The following is a 12,007-nucleotide window of genomic DNA, read 5'->3' as shown; positions in this document are numbered from 1 at the left end:
TTAACCAGCGAGTTCCCTCCGCAGACAAACGCCATTGAGGAGCAGGTGATCGGCGATTCAACTGCCCCCGCAGTTTCCGAGGAACCGACAACCGGTGTTCGTCAGGTTCCACTGGGGTACAGTGAGTGCAGAGGCATCTGTCATTTCCAAGTGGACAAATGTCAAAATGCCCGCGAGTGCACAATCATCATGAGTAAGGCCCTTCTTTTTCTGCGATTCCGCGATTCTGCAAAAATTCGCGGTATTGTGGGTCTGCCGCGGAATATGAGGCTTTGTGCAGAATTTTGCGGAAACCGCGTGCTTAACTCAGTTTATGCGCGAAATGAACGGACTTTGCTCGCACCGGGTCAGCTTGCGTTACAGCGTAGATGTGCCAACCGGATAAGGCCACCAGGCCCTGATATGGCCCCATCTGTGTGCGGAACAACCCTCTAACTCCTCTCTCTAACCCTCAACTCTCTGGGATTCTGGAGTGGAATGCAAATGCTGACCCCTGCTTTGGTGTCCATAGCTGTCAAGTACCTGTGTGTGACAGTAAACTCTGTACATGCAGAGAAGTCACTTAGCAAGTACAATTTGATAGTCAGTGACAAATGTCACTCCCTCACAGAAGAAAGTACAGTGCACCTTGTTATGCTAAGTCACAAAAGTTTCTGGAGTTGTAACCGTGTTCTTCCACACTAAGGACTAACAGAGAGTATTTTCTGTCTGAACTAGGGCAATTTGCCTTTTAATCATTTTTTAATTTTTATTTTTTTAAACTGTTTATTTTTTTAATTTTTAGAAATTAATTCTAATTAATTTAAATTTTAAAAAATGCAGAATTCATAGTTCCCTGCCTCGGAATTCTGGATTTGCCGCAGCAGAAAAAAAGGGCCTTAATCGTGAGCGATCGGATATGATCGGCTTACCTGAAAGTGTCGTCGCCATCGGACGGTTCGTTTTCACTGCTTGCGCCTTCACTTGCGGCAGGGTCAAGTGGCAAACGATCTGTGGAGTAAGGGTCGTCATCTAACACAATTTCTTCAACTCTGTAATCCCCAGAACCGCTTGGAAGCGACGCAACGTCACTCTCGTATTCCGACGATTCCGACGTGACGGCTGGCTGTCTGCTCGCCGCCTTGCATTTCAGATGCTCGCCAACCCCACTGATCATCTGTGCGAGATAAGGCACGCTCTCATTGGTCCTGTTGGGTGTGACGTTTTCGAGACTTTTGGGGAGAGCTGGTGGAGAGGGCCTTCATACTCAGTCTTCTGCTCTTTGGATGTATTTCGTTAGATTGCTCAGCACATACGCAACCTATTCACTTGGGGTTTTCGCTGCTCTTGTCGGGGACCACCAAGAAATATTGCGGTACTAAAGTTTCGGAATCGACCAGGATGGATGCGATAGTCCCTTTAATGGCCAGACTCCCTTTTAATATAGGGCTCTGGTACACAGCACAGTGTAGTGCACTACATCAGGTAGTGCCTGATGAAGTACAGACTCTGTTCCAAAAGCTTGTCAGTGAAACTATAGATGCTCCTAATCCTTTGAACTGTATACTCTGATAACCACCTTTCGTGGACTTCTGAACTGAGAGCGCAAGATACACGGACAAAGAACGGAGAAACAGACAGGACGGGCGCTAACTTCCAACTAAGTTTATTGAAGAAAATGAGTAAGAAAGCATAAACCCTTCACAGCACACGTGTCACATTCTGGGCGCACCGGTTCTGAGCACACCGGTTCTGAGGAAGATCAGTTCCTTTTCGGTTAGAGACACAGAAGGTGTGCTAACGCATACATCTTGATGGTTATTTATCTCAAGATGTATGCGTTAGCACACCTTCTGTATCTCTAACCGAAAAGGAACTGATCTTCCTCAGAACCGGTGCGCCCAGAAAGTGACACGTGTGCTGTGAAGGGTTTATGCTTTCTTACTCATTTTCTTCAATAAACGTAGTTGGAAGTTAGCGCCCGTCCTGTCTGTTTCTCCGTTCTTTGTCCGTGTATCTTGCGCTCTCAGTTCAGATGTCTCATTACCAACTAGCCCAATCCTCAACCCTTTCGTGTGTACTGCTCCATGCTCAGAAGCAGACTCTTGCTCTTCCCTTTTCTCAGGTGATAGTTCCAGCGGATATCCCCAAGAAAGTTCAGACCAATCGTCCAATAACCACGTTTGGATATTCTCTCTCTGGTGGGCTGGACATGGATGCTAATGGTTATCCTGACTTATTGGTAGGAAACTACGAGGCTGATAGTGTGATTCTGTTGAGGTAAGCCACATGTTATCCCCAACAACGCCAAATATCCTCTGGACGTACAAATAAAGTCCTAACGGATTCATACATCCGAGGGATATTCTCAGGACATCCGTCAGACGTTCACATCTGTTAGGACACTATTTGTACGTCCAGAGGATGTTCTGTGTTGCTGGAGATGTTCCCCTCATATCATGGAATATTACACTTCCAGTGGGCTTCAGTGCCAATGATTTAATGTGATCGTAGCTCCAAGTCAAATTAAAACATGTTTAATTGCGAAGCTTGTTTCCAAATTTTGCAATTTGCTCAGGAAATACTGTCTATCATTCGGCGAAGTGATCTCTGTTTGACGTCACGGGCAGTCTGCCTCTCAGCTGGGTTGTATAGCAACAGCCGTTCATGGCTGTGGTTAATACAGGATATTTTCGCTATTTGAATGATTTTCAACTTCATGTTTAGAGCCTGAAGTCTTGGGGTTTAACCCGATTCTTCCCCCAATTTGGACCCCGAATTGAAAGTTGCCTCTTTAAGGTGAAACCCAATTTTTACTCACCAAATAACCCTTTGAGGCGCTTGTAGGAATGCACACTAACTTGTTTGGCAGCTAATGCAGTTACATGTCCTTCCGAACCAGTACCGTTACTTTGAGTAACCGAACCCGATTGCTCCCCGAATTTAGCATACTGGAAGTTTTTCTACCCGAATTTGCATGAATTTAGAGCACATGTTTATTTGTCTAACTTTTATCCCACGAATTTAGAAAACAAATATTTCCCGAAAACCTCAGGTTCTATTCATATTTAGAGCCTGAAGTATTAGGGAAATATTTCTTTCTAACTTCGGGGGATAAAAATTGGGTAAATAAACATGTGCTCTAAATTCATTTAAATTTGGGTGTTCACACACACTCGTTTTTTTTCTTCTCCTAAAACTATATCCGACTGGGGCGACCTGCCGCAGTCACTCGTGTCCATCACTAATTTTCAGAGTTCGAGGTAACTGGTTACTGAAACTGAGTTCCTTTTTTTTGGTAACTTGTAACTGAACTCGGTACTTTTGCACCGTGGTAACTTTCAGAGGAACTTTTCAGGACCTTTTTCTGGTAACTTTGTGAAAGTAACTTATGCTAAGTTCCAAGTTACTTTTAATTCGCTTTTCACTCACTTCCACATGTTTTCTCTCTGTTTCTTTCATGGCATTTTATGCAATAAAACCGTATATTTAATCAATGACAGTATTCTATTCAGGAACCGCTGCCATTGAAATGAAGCTGAACCATTATGCGCTTACAGGGACTAAGATGCATAGCGTTCGAATTGTTGGGCATAAATGAAAATGATATAAACGTGTTGCGCTCCTCCGCAGGCATCTCATGGTCTAACTCAACTGCTCATGCGCGCTACACCTGTGTACTGCTATTTTGTGTCCGAAGTAACTTGGAAGTAACGTGTTCTATTTTTCAAATAATTCCATAACTGCAAGTTGCATTTCAGGCTGAAGAACTTTGTTATTAACTTAGTTAGATTTTTCGCACGGTAACTCAACTCGTAACGTGTCATTTTTTTTTATGGGTAACTTCTCAGTCTATGGTAATTTTGCCTCATTTCTTCGTAATCATGCTGAATTTCTTGAATGCTGGAGTAAGCCAGCATGTATGGCCCCAGGAGGGCATTTGAGGTTTTTGTCATAAATAAAGAGATAAGTAAATTAAGTGATGTGTGTTGGAACTTGCTCCTAGGTCTCGCCCCATCATAAACATCACAACGTCTGTGTCCGGTGAGCTAACAAACATCGACCCCAACCGTCCAGGGTGCAGCAGTGACCCGGGGAGCGATGACGTCTGGTGAGAAGATCCATCATTTGATTTGGGATTGGTCTTGCTAGCCTTGTGCACAAATTTTTTTTTTTTTTTCATTCACTACGTAAGTTAGAACTCCGAATTTTCGAGATATGCTGTGAATATTGCACTCAGAGACCCTTGCGTTTTTTCTTTTTTTTTATATCAAGGGAAAAAATCTGGTTTCATTGCAGGTGCTGTAAAACCAAGAAAAAAATTGAGCAATATTGGGCTGAGATTTTTGTGTAGAATATTTTGAAAAAAAAAGAAAAGAAATGCAATGACAGGCAAGGCTATATTTACCGTAATTTCACACGTATTAGCCGCGGCTTATGCACGATTTTTTCTCTTACGAGCGCTCTACGGCTTATCTGATGACTATTTTTTCCTGGTATTTTCCCCATACGCCGGTTTTAACGAAAGGGTCGACAGTGTCTCTGGAACAGCACAGCCCTGCTGATGCATGAACAGTGCGTTACAGGGACGGGTCCACATTCGAGTAGATTGACGTTCCTGGTGCATTCCCCAAAGCAGCTTTAACGAAAGTGGTTGCAGTGATTCACGTCTTCTAGAAGGCCACCGACCCATCAATCCACGAAATATGCCCAACAAGGGCACAATCCGATCTTGGTAAAACTCTGTAGAGCTGACCTCCTTTGTTGTACACTATGCCAACCCTGGAGTATGAACCACGGGGTTTACGGCCTTATGCAGCCTCCTTCATTGCACAAATCAGTTGTCTCGTACTGCCCGCAGCTTATCTGCCAGAAAATTTTCGAAACGTTCCTATAAAGGCGTCCTGCAGCTCATACGAGTGAAATTACGGTAATCCAAATGTGAACACGTTTAATGCAGGTGTGTCTTTGTTGGGGGGTGTCAGGTGTGTTTCGTTGTGTCTATTGATTCATGCACGAAGAAGGAGCCACGTTGGCTCCAAAACGTCGGGAAACTCGTTTCGTGGTCTTTGGTTTGTGTTAGTATCCGCCTCTCTTTAATCTGAACGTAAGAAAACCTATAACATGCAATAGGGAACATAATGATGGTGTGTGATGCCTCCCATAATCGTCCGTGTCGCCGTATGATGCGCTCCAACCACTGACGAAGCTGGAAGTAAATGCAGCTACTTAATTCCTTAACCTACTTAAATTAACTTAACTACTTAACTTAACTAACCTACTTAATTCAACTGTGCATTCTTTTACGCACCTCAAGTGGTCGGCAAAGGAGCGATGGTGATGTCGATATTTCCACCCTCACTTAGTGTCACAGAAAATAATTAGAGTGAAGGTTGAGATAAATGCGAGACAGAAGACGAAAGTTGGGGAAGTAACAAAAAAGGTTTATTAAAACTTAAAGGTTATAAAAGTTAGGGGCGACATCTACGTCATGGCGGAAACTCCGCCTTCTTCACGACGAAATAGCTAAATAGCTCATTTAGCTATTTCGCCCTTGAGGCAGCGGAGCTTCAGTCTTAACGTAGACATTGCTCCTAACTGTTATAACTTTTAAGTTTTAATAAACCTTTTTTGTTACTTCCCGTACTTTCATCTTCTGTCTCCCACTTATCTCAACCTTCGCTATATAAAGGGTGTCTCGCGTAATGTGTCAATAAATTTTATTGGAAGACAGCAATAAAGGAAAAACGACCGCTACTTTTCTGCTACTTGAGTTACAAACAGGTGCTACATCAAAAGTATCACCTGTTTGTAACTCAAGTAGCAGAAAAGTAGCGGTCATTTTTTTGTTTTATTGCTCTCTTTAAATAAAATTTATTGACACGTTACAAGAGACACCCTGTATATACATATATATATAGAAAAGATGCAGAGACAGATTTGAGGGTAGTTAGGAACACTTGTTTGTTCGGTAGGGAGACGTTGAAAGTGATTCTTGTTTATTTGTTTTCTGGTGCTACGCAAAAGGGAACCAAATCCCTGTCTAGGCGAGAACACCAGGACAATATCACAAGGTTACACGCAAAGTAACACAAAGTAAAACGCAAAAAAAAATAAATAAAAAAAACAGTTAAAGATGCACAAGGAGGGAATAAAAAAAGAGAAATGTGATCATTGCATCAACGTCCGCATTATGTTTTTCTTGAACACAGCAAGAGAAACATTAGAAAATTGGTTACAATATTCATTGTAATACTTAGCTACTAACACACTTATCTTATCAGTAAAAAAGTAAAGTTATCTTATCGTTAAAAAGTAAACCGGGCAAGGGGCCGACGTTTCGACGGTGGCACTGTCTGTGTCAGGACAAAAGGGGTACAGGGGGTTACACATTGCTTAAATACCTTCAGTAGGCGATGTCACAATCTGTGCAAGTACGCCACGTGTCGGTCATAGGTGAGTAACATTCTGGAATATTCCACAAGGGATGTTACTCACCTACGGCCGACACGTGGCGTACTTGCACGGGTTGTGACGTCACCTACCATAACCTTATATCAGTGGTGGCCACTAACTACTTCTACAGTAGTTTAACTATAACTACGAACTACTTTGCGATGGAGTAGTTTAACTAGTAGTTCAACTACTTTTCAGGGGAGGTAGTTAAAACTACTTAACTAACTACTGCAATGTATTTTAACTACATCTCTAACGACTTAACGTTGTCCATCAACACCAATCCCATTCTATAGTGTTCTTGGACATCTAAATATGAACCACAAGCAGTGATAAAAGTGAAGATTTAGTACACATGCACGACACAATTGCTCTGCACCTCCATTCTCATCAAACAAGTAGCTCAAGGTAAAATTCGGAAGCACAATCGTGCCGTAAAGCTTGCAGCAAAATTGAAAGTAGTTGGCGCCTGCAGTAACTTAACTACTCGAAATAGTAGTTTAACTAGTAGTTGAACACTACATTTCTGCAAGTGGTTGATAACTACTTTTTAACTACAATCAGGTAGTTTAACTATTAGTTTAACTACTGGCCATCAGTGCCTTATATATCGTCCAGAAACGTTTGCAGATAGCGATTTTTGTGAACTAGGAATCGAACTACGCAATAAAAATGTTTGGCATTTCCAGGTCATTTTTCTCAACAATAATGTGGCAATAAAGGGGTTAAGGTCCATAGTGTATAATGACAGTTTCTCTTCCGCAGTTTTAGCATCGAGGCATGTTTCCGCGTCGACACAGGGTCGTTGGTGCAAGGGCGATCGCCTCGAACCCGGCTGAAATTGGAGTACAGCATCGAATCTGAGCCGGGCAAGAAGTACTCCAGAGTGTGGTTCAATGCACCAAAGTCAGAAAGCTTTGTGAGGAAGCACATTGAGGTGGACATCTACCGTCCACATCAGCAGTGCACCAGGGAGATTGTGTATCTCAGGGTATGTATGCGTTCTTCTCCGTTGACGCACCTACTCGTAATTGCGGATTCGAGCATGCAAAAAGACACAAGATGCAAAGGTTTAAAGGAGCACTAAAATGCAAAAACAAGTTCTCTTCAAATTACATTACACGCTGTTTTAATTCCGCACTTGTTGTCATTACTCAAATCTTTAATTTTGTTACAAAGCTGCAATGAGAAGTACAGGGTGGGTGCGGAAAAAGTAGCCCCACATTTTCGCACATATAGCGTGTTCCCTGCATACTGCACAAACTTCCAACGGTGCACAACGGTATATTTGTGCGGTTCAAATCGACAGAAAATATTGTGGTAACCAAATTTTGCACAATAAAATCGTTAGCAACGCTGACTTCGCTCCGTATATTTCCAATGGGACGTTGCAGTATATAGCACAGTTGCATCGCCGTACCGCTAGGGGTACCGCTCACGCAGAAACAAAACGAGATCTGGAACGCCTGACGGTAGCTAGACGCAACTGTGTCGTGACCGCCATATTGACCTCTGCACAGAAAAATCAGGATGCACGGAGAGCAATGTTTGCATGGATAACTTTTTTGTTACGTGGAGTTGGGTTACTACGATTTATTTGTTTGTCTTCATCCGATAAATGCGTCATCCCGCGCCATCGGAAGTTTGTGTTGTAAGCAGAAAATACCCTACATGCATACATGCGGGGCTACTTTATCTGCACCTGCCCTGTATACCAGGCTCTTTCGATTATCCTTGCGTTTGCTGACCAAGAGTGAGGGAGCTAGGCTCCTCCTCCTGGATGCGGGCCAATAGGAGGACGCAGTGGGCAGGGCCTTCCCAAGCCTCTGCCCTCGCCTAAGAGATGGCGCTGCGTTACTGTTGTTCCACATGTCGCAAGGCTTCTGCCACGGCGTACCAATGTAACCAACGGCTTCGCGGTCCATCAAGATGGGAACGAGGTCAAGCGGGAGTCACGCGTATGCCGGTTAATGGACGGCGAAGCCGTTGGTTAGATTGGTGCGCCATGGCAGAAGCCTTGCGGCAGGCAAAACACCTGCAGGCGCCGGTTAACGGACGGCAAAGTAGTTGGTTACATTGGTGCGCGATGGCTAGGGTTGCCACCTGGCCGGTATTGTACTGGCATGACCGGTTACTTGCTCGCTGTGCTACTTGCCGGTTGGAAGGTGATACCGGCAGCCTTTTGCTGGTGTTCGTGGCTCAAGGCCTTTCATAGGGGCTTTTGCGGGGTTTTCCTTTCAACATTCCACTACAGCTTGAATAAATCTGGAGCACAGACCCACTCCGCAGTCACCTGTCGTTTTCTTAGTTATTCATTATTATTACTATTATCACTGTTATTCATTAAGTATTGTGTTCGGAGGGGACAAGATCAGTGTTGTGCAAAGCTGTTGATGGCTGTGCCGAGCCAGCTGGAACTTAGGCCGTATACAACCATAATGAGATCTCTGCCTGCGAAGAAGAGTTTCTCTGTGTCGATGCGTTTTTTAAAGTAAGTGGCAGTCCAATGCAGCTGCTCCAATACAATCCAGTATGGTGTTCATGTCTGTTTCTAGCAATTGCTAACATCAATGATCCAGCCACGCACAGGAACGTATGTTTCCTCGTATTATCTTGAGCCAGCACGCTGGCTCTTTCTCTCTGTGCTCATCCACCCCTCACTCACTTGCCCTTTCCCGCGAGCCTTTCCTCCTTAACTTTTATTTCACCTCTTCTCCCTCAGACGATATTTTTCACTACGAAAGGTGGCAAACCCTAGCCATGGCAGAAGCCTTGCGACAAGCAAAACAGCTGCAGGTGCCGGTTAACGGACGGCAAAGTAGTTGGTTACATTGGTGCGCATGGCAGGAGCCTTGCGGCACGCAAAACAACGATAATGCTGTGCCGTCTCTTCTGCGAGAGCAGAGGCTTGGGAAGTGCATGCCCTCCGCGTCCTCCTATTGGCCCTCATCCAGGAGGCGAGCCTCCCTCGCTCTTGGTCAGCAAACTCAAGGATAGTCGCTCTTTCTTGCTTCAGCACTAAGCAGTGAACATCGCTTCAGCTTGTGCATCTGGTATACATCGGGTGCTTTTAGTACATGCTGCGCATACACACGTGTGCCGCACCATGGAGCAGTTCCGGCAAAAAAAACTTTATGCGCGTTACGAAATGGACGGTTGTCGCTCTTTGCATGACGTGAATATGACTGTTATTAGTGGAACACTTGTGATATCTGTTGTGGGCTACAGTTCTGTAAATTGGTATCGAAAAATGCAGCAGTGTGCATCATGCTGTGCATGTACAGACCACTACAACCAGCCCCATTCCAAATCCACACGCCTGCGATAGGTATGTGCACGCTTCTGCTGCTGTCTCACTGGATGCTACCAATCTGTGCTTCCTGAGGATTCCGTTGGTTGTTGCCAAAGATGGCTCTGTTTTCATTGTGTTTTTCTTCTAAATCGTAGCGCTGTGCGAACTAGCTTTTCTTGCACTGTACTAACTGAAACACAGACTTTCATTTCAGAACAAGTTGTTTTTGCATATTAGTGCCTCTTTAAGGTCGCATACATTTCAGACGCTAGAGACATAGAAGCACTAGTTTGATACTTTGCACATTTCTTCAACTCTTGACATGTATTCTTCAGCTTTTGTGCACTGATAGAGAGCCCACTTACAACAGTTCTTCATTGGTCTAAAGTGTGCTGTGTAATACATTTTTTTTTATAGGAGATCTAGCAAATATTAGCAATAGTGGGCAATAAATATATTGAAAGGTACATGTGATTCTTATAATCGGGAGCACACCGGCTAATCCGCACGCGTAACTCTCACAGAAAGTAAGTTATAATTATAGCTCCTAGCCTTGCACAACTCCGCGATTCCACATAGTTTTGCGGAGTTGGCCCTGTCTCACGGAACTTACTGTTTCCATCAGAATCGTCCCTTTCTCATGGAATATTTGATACCTTACGGAATCGTGTGAAGACTTCAATCGATCTGCAACATTTCCATAATCTGCTGATCAGTCTTCAAAACACTTACACGGCTGAGCGTGCCTTGGCGAAAGGAAATTTAATGACAGCAACACTCAGAGAGAACGGAGTTTAGTTTACGAAAGTTTTTTTCAACGTCACGGAAGCTGGAAAACCTTGCGGGATGAGTCTCGGTGCAATCTTGAGAGAATGCTCCACTCTTTTCTATTTCTTGTTTTCCCTTTCCTGCTGGTTCCCCCAGATTTTAAAATCCAACTTCGTGGAAGAGTAGATTTTCCACTGTGGAAAGGCTATATAAGGTTATAGCTATAACGTTAAGGGTAAATAAAGCTAAAAGTATAGGTAAAGGTAAATAAGAGTAAGGGTTAAACAAAGGCTATAAGGTTAAGGGTAAGGTTAGGTTACAAACCAACTGTGTTCTTTCATTGCAGGACAAATCAGATATCCAGAGTCCCATTAAGTTCAAGTTGACATACAAATTGGATCAGAAGGATCCAGTTTTTAATACGGAAAAAGAAGGTTTGCCAGACATTAATAACTTCCCAATTCTGAATCAGCAGGAAGCCTCCAAGATCTTTGAGGTGAGATTACTGAAAGTGATGACATTTAATTGTTCCATTTTTGCATGCTATGCTCTGTGTGTATTGTGCATGTGAGAAATATGCATAGCAATTCTGATTTGGCCTGGCAAAATATAAGTAAAACATGGAGGATAATCTTTTAGTGGCTCAAGCATTGTTTGTGTTTCCATGTAAATACTGCTGTTTTCGACTGATGGACAGTGATGGCATTTGATAACTAGAGCCTGAGGTCTTAGGGTTGAACCCCATTCTTCCCCAAATTTGCACCCCGAATTGAAGGTCGCCACTTTAGGGTGAAACCCAATTTTTACCCCGCAAATTGTCCTCATTGAAACATCTGTAGGAACGAGCACGGTAGTTTGTTTGTCAGCAAACACAATTCCATCACCATTTGTACCAAACCAGTACAATTCATTCGAGTAATAGAACCCAGTTTCTCCCCGAATTTAGCATACTGGAAGTTTTAATGTGTTAGCGTTGCGAGTGTCGAAATGGAAAAAGCTGTGTGTATGTGCGTGTGTCAGATGGTGAAGCCTCACCAAGACAGCGGTATCAGTGGACATGCAAAGAGGATATAAGGGGGTAAATGTAAATAGAGGCAAATGATTTGGAATTGACGTAGTCAAAGCCAATTAAGAGTAAAGGGTAAGAGTAATTGAAGGTAGTTAGAGGTAATTAAAGGCAATTAAAATAAGAAAGTTGAGATTAAAGGTAATGAGTGTAAGGTATATGTAATTAAGAGAAAGACGAAATGAAATTGAAGAATACCGAAGGTAATTAACATAAGTTACAGCGGAATTAAGAGTAATTAGGGCAAGTAAAAGTAATTTAAGGCAATTAAGGGAATTCAAGATACCCTATGTAACCTGTAGGTAATTACCTGCAGGTACCCTATGTAACCTTACCTAGTAATTGAGGCTAATTAAACGTTAATTAAATGGACATACATATAGTAGCTGAAAGTGTCAAACCGAAAATCAAGCATTGACTGGAGGTGGACAACCGGAAGTCAGGTT

At 43.2% G+C, this 12,007-nt stretch overlaps 1 protein-coding gene across 1 annotated transcript in view; it reads left to right on the top strand.

The window, feature by feature from the left end:
• The window catches only part of LOC135366490 (integrin alpha-PS1-like), a 110,962-nt gene that overhangs the window by 79,822 nt on the left and 19,133 nt on the right, over window positions 1-12,007 (top strand). The window contains exons 10-13 of the mRNA XM_064599202.1: window positions 2,105-2,259; window positions 3,986-4,090; window positions 7,201-7,426; window positions 10,842-10,991. Coding sequence (XP_064455272.1) covers window positions 2,105-2,259; window positions 3,986-4,090; window positions 7,201-7,426; window positions 10,842-10,991 — 636 coding nt within the window. The remainder of the gene's footprint in view (window positions 1-2,104; window positions 2,260-3,985; window positions 4,091-7,200; window positions 7,427-10,841; window positions 10,992-12,007) is intronic.

Source organism: Ornithodoros turicata, chromosome 8 (genome assembly GCF_037126465.1).
Source record: "Ornithodoros turicata isolate Travis chromosome 8, ASM3712646v1, whole genome shotgun sequence".
Classification (NCBI taxonomy): Eukaryota; Metazoa; Arthropoda; class Arachnida; order Ixodida; family Argasidae; genus Ornithodoros; species Ornithodoros turicata.
This window is presented reverse-complemented; position numbering and strand designations above follow the sequence as displayed.